Source organism: Canis aureus, chromosome 6 (assembly GCF_053574225.1).
Source record: "Canis aureus isolate CA01 chromosome 6, VMU_Caureus_v.1.0, whole genome shotgun sequence".
Classification (NCBI taxonomy): domain Eukaryota; kingdom Metazoa; phylum Chordata; class Mammalia; order Carnivora; family Canidae; genus Canis; species Canis aureus.
In genome coordinates, this window is record NC_135616.1 from 50102709 (window position 1) to 50118647 (window position 15939).

At 36.6% G+C, this 15939-nt stretch overlaps 1 protein-coding gene across 5 annotated transcripts in view; it reads left to right on the top strand.

Moving 5' to 3' along the window:
- Window positions 1-15939, top strand: part of POU2F1 (POU class 2 homeobox 1) — a 187083-nt gene that overhangs the window by 143711 nt on the left and 27433 nt on the right. For all 5 annotated transcript variants that reach the window (XM_077901517.1, XM_077901521.1, XM_077901519.1 and 2 more), the window contains 5 exons: window positions 5447-5620; window positions 11092-11233; window positions 12384-12529; window positions 13624-13803; window positions 15608-15713. In XM_077901517.1, coding sequence (XP_077757643.1) covers window positions 5447-5620; window positions 11092-11233; window positions 12384-12529; window positions 13624-13803; window positions 15608-15713 — 748 coding nt within the window. The remainder of the gene's footprint in view (window positions 1-5446; window positions 5621-11091; window positions 11234-12383; window positions 12530-13623; window positions 13804-15607; window positions 15714-15939) is intronic.

Below are 15939 nucleotides of genomic sequence, written 5' to 3' on the forward strand. Positions count from 1 at the left end.
ATCCTAAGGAATCTACAAAAAGCTGCTGGAATTAATAAGTGAATTTAGCAAGAATGTAGGATTATATTCTTATAATCAGTATTAACTATGATTGTTTGGAAGTTTTTTGTTTTTTTTGTTTTTTTGTTTTTTGTTTGGAAGTTTAAATTAAGAGGAAAAATATTTATAGTACTTACGGATAAATTTAAAACATTTTAAAATTTAAAACATTTGTAAGACTTAATTAAACATTGAAAACTACAAAATATTGCTGAGTTGAAATTAAATGGAGAGATATAATATTTTCTTGAATCAGAAGAAGTTGTTAAAATGTGAATTCTTTTCCAAATTGATCTATAAATTCAACACAATTCCAGTCAATACAATAGGCTTTTTTAAATAGAAATTTGCATGGTCTTTCTAACATTTATATGGAATTGTAGAGGACATAGAATGATCAAAACAATTTTGAAAATAAAAATATTAAAAGATTACCTCATGTCAAGAACTGTTATCAAGCTACAGTAATGCAGATAGCATGATAATGGTGCATGGATAGAAATGAAACAGAAAGAAGGTTAAGTAGACCTGTACATCTATGGCCAACTGATTTTCCACAAAGGAGCCAAAGGATTTCAGTGAGAAAAGGAAAGTCTTTGGTTATCCATCAGCAAGGGAAAAAAAAAAAGAATCTTGATTTTATTTTATGCAATTTACAATGATTAATTTGAAATAGGTTATGGACCTGACCTTCCAGAAGAAAACTTAGGGAAAAATCTTTGTTTCTTTGGAAATAAAATGGTTTTTAAAAGATTTTATTTATTTGAGAAAAAGAGAGAGCACAAGCGGTAGGGAGGGACAAAGGGAGAGAGAAGAAGCAGATTCTCCACTGACCAGGGAGCCCAGCATGGGACTTGATCCCAGGAACCCATGATCATGACCTGAGCCAAACGCAGACACTTAACTGAGCCACCCAGGTGCCCCAAAGTAATGATTTCTTAAATAGGACCCAAAAGGGGGTGCCTGGGTGGGTCAGTCAGTTAAGTGTCTGACTCTTGATTTTCAGTTTAACTCTTTTTTTTTTTTTTTTCAGTTTAACTCTTGATTTCAACTCAGGTCATGATCTTGGGGTCATGGGTCAAACCCCGTATTGGTCTTCACAGTCAGCAGGGAATCTGCTTCTCTCCTCCCTTTCCTCTGCCTCTCACATGCCTGCATTCTCACTATAAAATAAATCCTTTAAAAAAAAATAGAACAGCAGCCCGGGTAGCTCAGCGGTTTAGTGCCACCCGGGTGGCTCAGCGGTTTAGTGCCGCTTTCAGCCTAGGGTGTGATCCTGGAGACCCGGGATCAAGTCCCATGTCAGGCTTCCTGCGTAGAGCCTACTTTCTCCCTATGTCTGTGCCTCTCTCTCTCTCTCTCTCCCTCTCTCTCTCTCTGTGTGTGTGTCTCATGAATAAATAAATAAAATCTTAAAAAATAAAGGACATGAAAAGCCTAATCATAAAAGAAAAATTAATAAATTTAATTTTATAAAAATTTAAAAAAAATTTTTTAAATACTAAAAGGCACAGAATGAAAGAGAATATTCTTCAAATTTATATCTGATAAAAGACTGTTCAGATTTTATAATGAATTCACACAACTCAATAATAAGACAACTTGATTTTAAAAAAAAATAAAAGGGCAGGGGGCAGCCTGGGTGGCTCAGCGGTTTAGCGCCGCCTTCACCCCAGGGCCTAATCCTGGGGACCCAGAATCGAGTCCCACGTCGGGCTCCCTGCATGGAACCTGCTTCTCCCTCTGCCTGTGTCTCTGCCTCTCTCTCTCTCTCTTTCTGTGTCTCTCGTGAATAAATAAATAAAATCTTAAAAAGAAAAAAAAAGGATGGGTATGTGCAAAATGTTTGAAAGTATTTAACCAAAGAAGATATGCAAAGCCCAGTAAACATACCAAAATAATGCTCAAAATCATTAGTCATCAGGGAAATGCAAAGGAAATAGCACTACACATCCACTAGAAAGAGCAAAATTAAAAAGACTCTGACAATACCAAGTGTAAAGCAACTGGGCTGTTTTATATATCATTAGTGGGGTTGTAAGTTGGTGCAAACAGTTTGGCAGTTTTCTTTTCTTTTCTTTTCTTTTCTTTTCTTTTCTTTTCTTTTCTTTTCTTTTCTTTTCTTTTCAAGATTTTATTTATTTATTCATGAGAGACACAGAGAGAGAGAGGCAGAGACACAGGCAGAGGGAGAAGCAGGCTCCATGCAGGGAGCCTGACGTGGGACTCGATCCCGGGTCTCCAATCACACCCTTGGCTGAAGGTGGTGCTAAACCACTGAGCCACCCAGGCTGCCCGGCAGTTTCTTATAAAATTAAATATGCACATACGTTATGACCCAGCAGTTCTCCTCCTAGAAATGGAAGCATATGTCCACACAAAGACCTGTATATAAATGTTCAAAGCAGTTTTATTCATCATCACCCAGACCGGAAATAATCTAAATGTCCATCAGTTGGTGAATAAGTAACATGATTTTTCCATACCCATAGGATGGAATACTACTCAGCAATACAAATACTTCTGAAACATTCACCAGCATGTTTAAATTTTGGAAGCATTATGTTAAGTGAAAGAAGCTAAACATAAAAGGTCTGAATACCATATGATTCAATGTGTATGGTGTTTTAGAAGATAGAACTATAGGGATAGAAATCGTATCAGTACTGCCAGGGGCTGAGGGCTAAGGGTGGAGATTGGTAGCAAAGAGCACAAAGAAACTTTTGTAAGGGATAGAAATGTTCTGTGTTGTAATTGTCATAGCAGTTCATGACTATATACAGTTGTACACTTTATATAGAGCATTAAACTGTACACTTTTAAATTTGCATTTAATTGTGAATATGCTGCATATAAAAGTCAGAAAGCCCGTACCAGCAATTCCTTCTTGGCCTCTGTGCTCTGGGCACAGTGGCAGGGCTGTTGTAGCTTTATCCTGACTCCTGCTCAGTGAACTCTACTCAACTACTTCTAGATCTAGCCCAGTCCAGCCTCAGGGATAACTTATCTGTAACCACTCCACCTGAAGGTACTCAAACTATTTTTAGTCCTTTATTATTTGAGAACGGGGCTATGTCAAGCCTGGAGATGAAGTAACAGAGAATTGAGACACACTTCTACCTATCCACCAGTCACACCAGGAAATGTACAACTGCATAGGATTTTAGTATGGTTGGTGCTACTTTTGACTCCTCCAGAATGGTCAGGTTGAAAATTACTCAGTGTCAGCAACATCTAATAGAGATGGACTTGGTTGTCTTCATTGAAGCAGGATGATAGAAAGGAGCCTACTCCATTTGTAGGCCTGTGGCGTGTCTGTTGTGTAGTTTTCTGGGCCATTTGGTTCAGCTGGAAAAAACATATTACTATCCAGCTCGAAGTTTGGGGTGTATGATGCATTTAAATGACAAGAAAATTCACAGCCACAGACTTCATCTGTAACCCTGGTTTATAATCTCTCACCTGAGCTGCTGGTCACAGGAAGGGTCAACTCTGCAACTGTTTTTGCAGTCAGGGCAACACCTTCTCCTAATGAATACTGGCAAGGGCAGGTTCTACTCAGGGCTTGTGAGTAAAACAGAGTAGCCTTGTGTTTGTGTAATAAGGAAATTTAATAGTTTCTTTAAAAGAAAAAGAAAGAGTATACCTTCATGTCCCCAAATAAATCTCAGATAGATTTAAATAAATATTTAAAAATATGTAAGAGGAAGCTAGCAGTCTATTAAAAGGAATTTTATCTGAGTTAAGAATAAGTAAAAGCTTTCTCAGATTTGAAGCAACAAGGTATTAGAAAGGAAAAGAAAAATAACCCAAATGACAATTTAAAACTTACGTACGCTGAAAAATAAAAGGAGAAAAAGCAGATTGGGAAATCTGTTTGTACTAATAAAACAGACAAAGGCTTAATCTCTAACATCTGATGAGCTCAATAAGGATGAGGATAAGGAGATCATTAATATATAGATGGGTTGTGGATATAAATAAATTGATAAAGAAATACAAGTAATAATGGGCACAGAAAAATTTTACTTTGAGTAATAAGAGAAATACAAATCAAGGCAATAGTCAAGTACCATATACTCCCTCAATTAGCAAAACATTTTTAAGAACTGCTAACATAAAAAAAAAAAAAAACTGCTAACATAATCATGTGGAAGAAACTAGCATTTTATAGTGAGAACCAACATGATGTGTATCAAAAGCAATGCAACTGTTTATGGTGTACCCTTTATCCAGTTGCAGAAAATCACTTGTGAATTTATCTCAAAGAACTAATTACGACGGTGGGGTAAATTACCCTGTGCACAAAGTTTTTCATTATGGTGTTAACTATGTTAGTGAGAACATAAATGAAAAAGTGTTTAGTAATGAAGAAATTATTAAATTAATTAACGATAATATTGCCTCAGCCTTTGAAAGTGATAATTGTGAAGCAGAGTATAAAATTATATGTACTGTAATTAAACTTAAGAATGTAAATAAATCTTTAAAAAAAAAAAAAAAAAGAATGTAGATCCAAGGGAGGGATGGACTTGCCAGAGGTAATGAGTAAGCTTAGGGCATTGTGTATGGTGACAGTATATATTCGTGAATGTATACTATCTTCAGACTCATCAAGATGTACACATTAAATATATACAGCTGTTTTGTATGTCAGTCATACCTGAGTAAAAACAAAGTTTACCGTTTTGATTTTCTGCTCTGTGACCCCTTCCAATGTCTTAATCATATCATAAAAGTTACTCTGATCTGTGAGGTGTATGTTGTTATTGAAAATTTGGAAATTACTTCTAACTTGTGAAAGAAACATTTACAGATTAAACAGTGCAACAAATCAAAAACAGGATAAAAAAAGGAAAGAAATGTAGGTCTATGGGAAGAAATACACAAAAAGGAAGCTAGTAACTTATTTAAATGATAGATGATTTGCTTTTCCCTTAAAATCGTTTTAATCTTACTCTTTTTATAATACAGTGTCACAAGTTGGAGGTATGGTAGTGATAAACAAGATTGATATGGTCCCTGCTGTTTAGAAACTTACTTACAGATTAAGGGGTCTATTTATGAAATAGATTCTTTAAAATAGAGTAATTTATTATGTATGTTCTGAACACACATATTTTATGCATACATATATTTGAAAACCCAAATATAAGGGGTTTCATTTTTCAGTACTTACTTCTTCATGGACTTATATGTTTAACTTTAACTGTAATTATAGTACACCCAATTTCACACTCTGCTTTTCTGGCTGAGCATTTTGTTGTACCTTCTACAATGTTACATGGTCTTCATAGTTCTTCATGAATAGAGCTGCTTCCTTAAGTTTTTCATTTGTGACACATTCCATGATAAACTTAAGTATCATTTTGTATGCTTGTTCTTCTCCTTCTGTTCTTTGCAACAGCCAGCAACCCCAACACGCACAATAGCAGCAACCCCAATTCAGACACTTCCACAGAGCCAGTCCACACCAAAGCGAATTGATACTCCCAGCTTGGAGGAGCCCAGTGACCTTGAGGAGCTTGAGCAATTTGCCAAGACCTTCAAACAAAGACGAATCAAACTTGGATTCACTCAGGTAGGATGACCCCACCCTTCACTTGGATCTTCCTCCTTAACTGTGTCCAGATCTGTGCTTTCTAGGTCCATAGAGGCTTCTGAGGCACAGTATGTTCCTCGGCCTTGCTGTCCCTTCGTATGTATGTATGTATTATTTATTTATTATTTATTTAAAATAAAGAGTTTATTTATTTGAGAGAGAGAGAGTGAGTGAGCAGGGCGAGAAGCAGAGAGAGAAGCAGGCTCCCCGTTGAGAAGAGTCCTCTGATGCTGGACTCAATCCCAGAACCTGGGGACCATGACCTGAGCTGAAAGCAGTTACTTAACCCACTGAGCCATTCAGGTGCCGCTGTCACTTAGTTTTATTTTATTTTTTTAAATTTTATTTATTTATTCATGAGAGACAGAGAGGCAGAGACATAGGCAGAGGGAGAAGCAGGCTCCATGCAGGGAGCCCGATGTGGGACTTGATCCTAGAACTCCAGGATCACGCCCTGAGCCAAAGGCGGACACTCAACCGCTGAGCCACCCAGGCATCCCTGTCACTTAGTTTTAGACTTCAACTTGTTCTTAGCCATTTTCTGCACTTACAAATTTAGACAGCTAGTCATATATTCAATTACAAAGTTCTGATTTAATGTTTGGTTAAAACCTTTAAGATTTCTCTCAGAACACAGGCCTCTGAAATCATAATTAGACCAATAAATGGTCAGAGTTTAAAAGATTGTGTTTGGGGCTACTGTAACTACAGTTAGGATTTTATTTGTAGAACATCTGGCTCTAGACCTTAGTGCTTTGTTTGTAAGATTGCAGGGCCTTTTATAGTAACTGAAAGGGAAAAAGTTTGAAAGACTTGTTTAAAAACAGATTTTGAGGAGAGAAGGGGGGCCAATGGAGACATACATACATTCATGTAAAATGATATGAGATCATTAGATGAAAAACAGTTACTGAAGTATAGATTGGAGTGGATATTACGGAATCAGAGAAAACCTGGTATTTTCTAAGAATATAATTCCTGTCTGAAGATTAAGCCACTACTGAAACACTATCTGAATTATTTTCAGTTGAAAGTAAAATAATGATTCTACCGTGGTAGATCAAAAACCAAAGATGATATCTTAATTTTCTGGTGTTTTTAAGAACAGACTTTTATTCCTTATATTTCTCTGCTCAGAAGAACTACATACATACATATTAGGAACATGAAATAATTTTTTAAGTAGATATAATTTTAGAGAAAATGAGGAATTTCAGTTGTGAAGAAACAAATTACAATTCAAAAAGAGTTTAGTACTTTTGAAACATCTCAACAGTCTGGCTTGTTTTTATTTTATTTTTTAAAGGTTTTATTTTTTTATTTATTCATGAGAGACACAGAGAGGGAAAGAGAGAGAAGCAGAGACACAGGCAGAGGGAGAAGCAAGCTCCATGCAGGGAGCCCAACGTGGGACTCTATCCTGGGTCTCCAGGATCACACCCTGGGCTGAAGGCGGCAGTAAACCGCTGAGCCGCTGAGCCACCCGGGCTGCCCTTTGGCTTGTTTTTAAAAAAGAAAGCTGAAGATACAACTAGTTTGATAAGAGGGAGTTAAGCTTGAATGTTTAACTGCTAAGTATAAGGTTAGCATATCGAGCACTGCTTCAGCTTTTAGGCTATTAGCACAACATACTCTTAGGTTCCTTAAGAGATTGTTGCCTTAGTGATATGCCAAGTATATTAAGGCTTTTAAAAATCTTTAACTTTTACCCAAATAATGTTTACCCTTTCTGTGGCGTTTGACCCAACATATTTCTCTTTCTTATATGTAAAGGAGCATCCTTATGGTCTGGTGCTTTATGGTTTTTATCCTATTATTTGGCATGATTCTTCCTTTTTTTTTTCTCCAGAAAGACTGACATACCAGAGACAACATTTTGTAAAATTTAACTATGTGGATTAAACCATATATTACTGATGGAGGATGGGAAAATCAACTTTATTTTTAAGTCACATACCCCAGTTAGCTATTCAAAGATTGCTTTGTATCCTGTTGGTTTATATAAACACACAGAGGAAATTAGACATTCAAGTTATTAGTTTAAACAAACAAAAATCTCTATTCTCTGAGTAAATATACATGTTATTAGATATTTTAAACAGTGTTTCTCTTGTTTTTTTTTTAAAGATTTTATGTATGTGAGAGAGAAAGCAAGAGAGAGCATGAGCAGAGGGGAGAGGGAGAGGGAGAAGCAGACTTCCAACTGAGCAGGGAGCCTGACACAGGCCTCCAGCCCAGGACCCCCTGGGATCATGACCTGAGCTGAACGCAAATGCTTAACTGACTGAACCACCCAGGCGCCCTCTAAACAGTAATTTTCTAATTACTTAGTTGCTTAAAAGATTGCTATAAATGTCTCTCTATAATTGGGAGGCATACCATTGTATAACACTTTTGTCATATGTGATATATTCATTATTTCCTAATCCCAATCTTTGTTCCTTTTTTCCTGTTAAAAAATATCAGGGGCTTCCTGGGTGGCTCAGTCAGTTAAGTGTCTGACTTCGACTCAGGTCATGGTCTCAGGATCCTGGGATCCAGCCCTGCATTAGGTTCCCCACTCAGTCTGCTTGTCTCTCTGTCTCTGCCCCTCCTCCTTCTCTCTCTCTCTCTCTCTCTCTCTCTCTCTCTGTCAAATAAGTAAATAAAATCTTATCAAAGAAAAACATATCAGAGATATTATATAGTTCAGATGATGTAGGACACAACTACTTAAAACATTTACTTTTGTGAGGAAGAACTCAGCATGGTAGTAACAAGAGCACCAAACTGAGCATATATCAAATTAATGAGAATTAGTATATTAACTGAGGGGCCTGTTGCTTTTTATTCATTTAAATAATTTAGGGGCATATGGGTGGCACAGTTAAGTGTCAGCTTGTTTTTGCCTTGGGTCATGATCTCAGGATCATGAGACCGAGCCTCATGTTGAGCTCTGTGCTCAGCACAGAATCTGCTTAGGATTCTCTCACTCTCCCCTCCTCTTCCCGCCCCTCCTGCTTGTTTACTCGATCTCTCTCTCAAGTCTTTTTTAAAAATTTAAATATGAAGTAAAATTGTATTATAAATTTCGCAAGGGGGGTGTACCTGGGTGGCTTATTTGGTTAAGCATTTGTCTTCAGCTCAGGTCATGATCCCAGGGTCCTGGGATCAAGTTCTATATCAGGCTCCCTGCTCAGCAGGAAATCTGCTTCTCCTCTCTCTGCCTGCCTCTCTCTGTGTGTCAAATGATAAAATCCTTAAATAAAATAAATCTCACATGGATCTGTCATAGTTGTCATGAGTTGATGGCATGGCTTTAAGTCTAGCCACCATTTTAAGGCATTGTTTATTTTTATAATGATATTTTTGATGTGTTTTTGTGTACTTACCAATATTGTTACTTTTCATAGAAAGATAGAAGTTTTTCAGAAATTCTTAGCAAATTATGCAGATACAATGTCAGAAGACATTTATTTTCACCTACTACAGCAGGTCTTAAAGAATTGCAAGGTTTAGTTGGCCCAGCTTTCTGGAAGATAATAATCTAAAGAAATAAAGTGACCAAGACATGAATATATGTGACAAACAAAGCATGTTTAATGCCTGAATATACTAGGCACTTGGTAAATATTTGTTGATTAAATGAAGTAAGATTAAATAAATGTATAGAGATATCAATATAGATAAATCTTTATCTACAGATACATTTATATATAAATATCATGGATAGCATTATGCCCCACTCACACTATCCTGGTTCTTTCAGTTTTACTGTAATTGGAAGGAAATCAATAAGCAGTCCATTTCTGTTCTTAGAGATTGTGTATTCAGAGCTGTCGGTGAAACTTTCTGTGATGGTGGGAATGTTCTGTATTTGTGCTAAGCAGTACAATAGCCACTCTCCACATGTGGCTACTGAGCACTTGAAAGATGGCATGACTCTTCCCTTTTTTTTTTTTCTTCCAGAAAGACTTTGACATAAGGAACTGAGTTTAAATAGAGACACCAATTGAAGTCCTGATATTCTCTAAACCTCATTTTATCATATAATTTAAACATTTAAATTTATAACTCTCTGTTAAACTTTTTATCAGAGTTGCACACCAGTAGGAAAATGGAAGTTTCTTAAAAAATGTTTTTTCCTTTCCTTAACTACAACCTAATGCAGGTGCTAATAAACAATGTGTTTTCCAAAATATGGTTGGGGAGGGGTGGGGGGAGTCAAAGGACTAAGATAATCCCAATTCAAAATAAGTGTTGCCACAGTTGTTGGGAATTGGCTGTTGCATGGTAGAATTGGCTGTGTAATACTTAGGACTAGAAATGTTGCCTTTCTGCCCCACCACCAAACTAGCTGAAACGAGAGCATGAATCATTTAAACTCCATGTGTTTTTATTACCCGTATATAAAATAACTATTAAGATATGGCTTTTTCCAGATTTAACAAGAGCGATTCAGCCAGAAGAAAAGCACTGTATACATTTCAAAGGTTATAGGCTTATAAAGAAAGACATCTTTTGTAATATATTCAGGGGATCATTGTTCTATTGCTATAAGGTTACCAAGTTTCCAGTGCCCATGAAGGTTTAACTAAGTGGGTCAAACCTCTCTACTGTGAATTTCTGTCTCTATAATAGTTACAAAAGTAGTCTTTTAGGATATGTGTTTTTGTAACCAACTTTGAAATCCAAACTAAGGGTGGAAAATAGATTTTTTTTCACTGCTTCCAGAAATATTTTATGGGAGGCGGGTAGGGGGAGTGCAGGGAGAGTGGGGCATTACTTCTAAATTTTAAAGTGATTTATAATAAGGAAGTTTGGCTAATTCAGAAATACCTGAAGTTTTATCTAAACAGTTAAATCTATTAACCCTGTAGGTGATACAGATAAATGATTTTAAGGATTATTTATTTATTTTATTATTATTATTATTATTATTATTATTATTATTATTATTTTAAAGATTTTTATTTATTTATTCATGAGAGACACAGAGAGAGGCAGAGACATAAGCAGAGGGAGGAGAAACAGGTTCCATGCAGGAACCCAATGCAGGACTCATTCCCAGAACTCCATGTCCTGAGCTGAAGGCAGACACTCAACTGCTGAGCCACCCAGTTGTCCCTTAAAGATTATTTAAATCATTGTGGGCTTGTTAGAATATTAGTATTATCTTTTGAAACTTAGAAATTCTTGATATCTTGATTGTTACATGAGGTAACAAGAAGAGACTGAAAATACAGAGAATATGGGAGTTAAGAATTTTGTAATAATCAAGGTCTAACAGTCCTCATTGAATGCTGTGCTCAGTTTAAGGTTGGATGCTTTTGTGGGACCCAATAAATGGGATGATTGTTTAGTCTTTAGAACAGTTATTGGAGCAGCATCCTAGAATGAAGACTTTGGACATTAGTAAGATAAATCTCTTCTCTCTTCCTTTCCCCCTCCTGTTCTGTATTACTGTGCAGGGTGATGTTGGGCTCGCTATGGGTAAACTATATGGAAATGACTTCAGCCAAACTACCATCTCTCGCTTTGAAGCCTTGAACCTCAGCTTTAAGAACATGTGCAAGCTAAAGCCACTTTTGGAGAAGTGGCTAAATGACGCAGGTGAGTAAATATGTAAGACACAGGAAGTGACCAGTGAAATTTTACAGGAGAATTGTTTACACTTGGATTTGTTTCCTGTTGCATTATTGGTACTTCAGAACATTGAACCACACTGATGTTGAGAGGATCAATGTAAATTATGACTATAAATTAGAGAACTAATTTATTTAAATGTAATAATTACAACGTACACAATGAGCAAGAATTTTTAGCCTTGGCATATTTCTTGTATTTGAGCCAGGGTTAGGAATAGTTGAGGGAAGAAGATAAGTCCTATATATTTAGATACACTTGAAAAACAAATTTATAGATTCTTCCTTGATGAATTATCATGAACTTCTTTTTAAAAAAAAAAAAGATTTTATTTATTTATTCATGAGAGACACACAGAGAGAGAGAGAGAGAGAGAGATTGGAGCAGAGACACAGGCAGAGGGAGAAGCAAGCTCCATGCAGGGAGCCTGATGTGGGACTCGATCCTGGGTCTCCAGGATCACACCTTGAGCTGCAGGCAGCGCTAAATCGCTGTACCGCCAGGGCTGCCCTCATGAACTTATTTCTGATCATTTTTCTACTTTTGTAATTAAAAATGACCATATATTTCATATGTAAAAAGTTGAGCTGCTAGCTTTAACTTAGGTACGTTGTACTGAGATTTCCTTTTGGAAAATTTGAATTTTGAGTCACAGAATCAATAGGCTATGTGAGAACTGTAAGGAGCCATGGAGATCTCCTAGACTATAGTTCTTGTTGTAAATGTGAACAAAAGTCAGGTCTTTGGAAAAGACGAATCTGTAATGCCCACCTTTGGATGGTCTGCATCCATAGCTCTGAATGAGGCCTTAGCGTCTATAATCTTACTGAGTTCTACAGGTGAGAACATCTCATTTTATATAGTGTGTAAAGAAACTCAAAGATGTCTATGACATGACCAGGGTCATTGGTCTATTAAATAACAGAACCTTGTTTAAGCCTTAAAGAATTCAGAAAGATATGGTAGTGAATGATGTTTTAATGTAGGTTATGAAAACCCTTCCATGCTTGCTTTTAGCTTAACATATTTTGATCAGTTTTATTATTGGTAATATGTGTATTATATGCATGAATTGTGCTCCACTAACTTGGTTTCTGTGTTTTCTTCTTTCTTACAGAGAACCTCTCATCTGATTCAGGTCTCTCCAGCCCAAGTGCCCTGAATTCTCCAGGGCTAGGAATGGAAGGCTTGAACCGTAGGAGGAAGAAACGCACCAGCATAGAGACCAACATCCGTGTGGCCTTAGAGAAGAGTTTCTTGGAGGTTAATAAAGTTCTTCATGTACATGTGATTGTTTGTGTGATACTAGGTGCTGTAGATGATAAAAGATGGACTTACTTGCCTCAGTCCTTAAAGATGCTTATAACATAGTAGAGAACAAGAGACAAACCAGTTGCTGAACTTACTGAACATTGGAAACAGAACCAGAATACTTCCGGGTTGAGGAGAGTCCAGGCTCACATCTATGTGAGCACCAGGGTGACAGAAGCAGCAGCTCCCCTGGGATACATAGGACCAGGCTGGGAGAAGTGGCAGGGAAGCACTGGAAGCAGAGAAAATGCACAACCAAAGGCATCCAGAGAGGGAAAACCAAGAGGTAGAGCCGGCGACACACAAAACAGTTTGGTTTGACTAAATTCTAGCCTGTGTGCCTAGAATAGTCATTTGGGACTAGACCACTACAGGCTAGTAGTGGATCTCAGTAGTTCAAGTTAGTTCTAACAGGTATTTGGCCTCCTGTTTGTTAATTGCCTCATGGAATAACACAGTTAGAGCTTCTAATACAATTTTGACTTCTAGTTTAGAAAAGGGTTAAGCATAGTGGAAGGAACATTGAATCAGGAATCTTTACCCGTTCTACCACTTTTATTAACTGTGATTGGTCAAGTCACTTGATTTCTTATGCTAAAGTCTGTAAAACAGACTTTATCTGTAAAACACTTGCCTTTTCTGCCCCATGGGCTTACTGCCTACCTCATGGATCCTGTTGAAAGCATGTGTGTGAAGCACTGAAAAATCTCCTAAATTCCTACTAATATATACAGTTGTATTGATTATTAATTTTAGTCAAGATTAATAGCCCTTAAGATAAAAAATGAATATTCAAGGATAACTTATTCTTAATTAAATGAATAAGTTTAATAAATATATGTTCATTAGAATGTTTATCTATAGAAGTTCTTTGTTTAAAGTAGGCCAAAATGATCATATATATCGCAACTTCATTCTCTGATTTGTCCCTTCCCATTTGTTTATTTATGCCAGTAGGTTTAAAAAGTTATCCCCCCCAAAATTTTTTTAATTAAAAAAAAAATTAAAAGTTATTCCACAAGATGATTTTTCTTTTTCCCCTTTAGAATCAAAAGCCTACCTCGGAAGAGATCACCATGATTGCTGATCAGCTCAGTATGGAAAAGGAAGTGATTCGTGTTTGGTTTTGTAACCGCCGCCAGAAAGAAAAAAGAATCAACCCACCAAGCAGTGGTGGGACCAGCAGCTCACCTATCAAAGCAATTTTCCCTAGTCCAACCTCACTGGTAAGGTTAAAAAAATAGAGGATGATCTATGAAATCAATTTATTTCATGATAGTAATTTATTGTGTGTATATATACATATATATACACACACACGTATATATATACACATTCATGTTGAGTAAGTATATATAGATTTTTATTTTAAATGTTATCAAAGTAACTAAATCTCGTGTTATCATTAAGCCAAGAACTTAACTGATTTTTTAAGTGAACAATTTTAATTCTTTCCTATTTCATGATGGCTCCATTTTTCTCTTCTTTGATGTAGTTTAGTTTATTAGGTTACTCTAACTGTGGGAACAGATTTGCTAGATTCCAGTTACCTAAAAAAAAAATCTTTAGTTGCTTTTTATTCATGTTGGGTTTTGGAGTTTTTGTTTTGTTGTTTTTTGGAGAGGGAGCGAGGGAGAGGGAAAGAATCTCAAGCAGACTCCCCCACCCACACCCCCTCAGCGTGGAGCCAACATAGGGCTCCATCTCACAGCCCTAAGATCATGGAGCCAAAATCAAGGGTTAGATGATTGACCGACTAAGCCACCCAGGCTCTCCCATATTTCTATTGGGTTTTAAAGCCCAGTTTATTAAGCTTACATGAGGAAGTGACAGTAAATTCCCCAGATAGCTCTGAACTTGTATGAAAACAACCATCTCACATCTTCACTTCCAAACATGTATGGGGCCTTTCATTGATAACCTCATTGAGTAACTTCCACCAATTGCTTTGGAATAGTATTCTAGACTAAAGGGACATGCAGCGCTCAGGTACTCCCTTGATCTCTTAAGGATGACGGCAAATGTGACTCTGTATTTCCAGGCAGGCTTCCACAGATGACAGGATTGAGTTTGCATTTCTGATCTTTCCTTGTTAATTTGTTTTTATTATATTTGAATATCCATTCTGTACTGGATGGTTTTTAAACTGAAGTTATCATTAAGAATGCATACTAGTTGTTAAGAGAAGGCTGTGGTTGTTGAATGGTTGGGCTTTAATCTTGAAGTTTATGACATAGTAGTTATGAAAAAGACAGTCTTTAGACACAGTTCTGTTTTGTGTTTTGTATTTATTTGTACTAAAAGAAAGTGTTTCTTATAAAACTGTAGAAATACTTTATTTCAAAAAGAAACTGTCAAAAAAAAAAAGAAACTGTCATCTTTTTAAAATTTTGCTTCACATTCTTTCCATTATATCTTTTCATTAAAAACAAAATAAAAACAAAAACAAGACAGACCAAAATTAAAAGCAATCCAAAATCCTTGATGCTCTGATCCTATTGAATAATTTTCTTTTGTAGATTAAGTTGATAATCAGCATAATATTCCTTACTTGGAGTATTTCTTTTTAAAACCTTGGGCAAAGCTGTTTCTCTTATCCATGAAAAACCATCTTCTAATAGCTGCCTTTGAACATAGGTCTATTTTCTCAATTCCAAGATCAAAAAATGATTATAAAATTATTTCCTCTGAGGCCCTTATAATCCTGTTGTATCTAGAATTTTATTATTTTTTTAAAGATTTTATTTATTTATTCATTAGAGACACAGAGAGAGAGAGAGAGAGAGAGAGAGGCAGAGACACAGGCAGAGGGAGAAGCAGGTTCCATTCAGGGAGCCCGACATGGGACTCAATCCCAGGTCTCCAGGATCAGGCCCTGGGCTGAAGGCGGTGCTAAACTGCTGAGCCACCCGGGCCACCCTGTATCTGGAATTTTAAATTATTTTTTATAGGCAAAATATGTCTTCAATATTGATGTAAATTTTTTTATTTTTAAAAATACTTTTGCGTATTTTCATTTCGGACCTCTAGGTGGCAACCACGCCAAGCCTTGTGCCGAGCAGCGCAGCAACTACCCTCACTGTCAATCCAGTCCTCCCGCTGACCAGCGCTGCGGTGACCAACCTCTCTGTTACAGGTAAGCAACGGCAAGGCTGTGCAGCTGGCGAGCAAACTGTAGGCCCATGACAGGTCTCTCTGAGAATTGTGAATTAAACTGCAAATTAAGGCTCTAACTAGAAATACATATTGCTTTTTTTGAAAAGTCATACATAAAAACCTGAAGTCCAAAAAAACAGGCATAATTAATTTTGTTAGAATACTTTCACATTAAGATTTTCTTATCTGTTCTTTCCCATGTTACT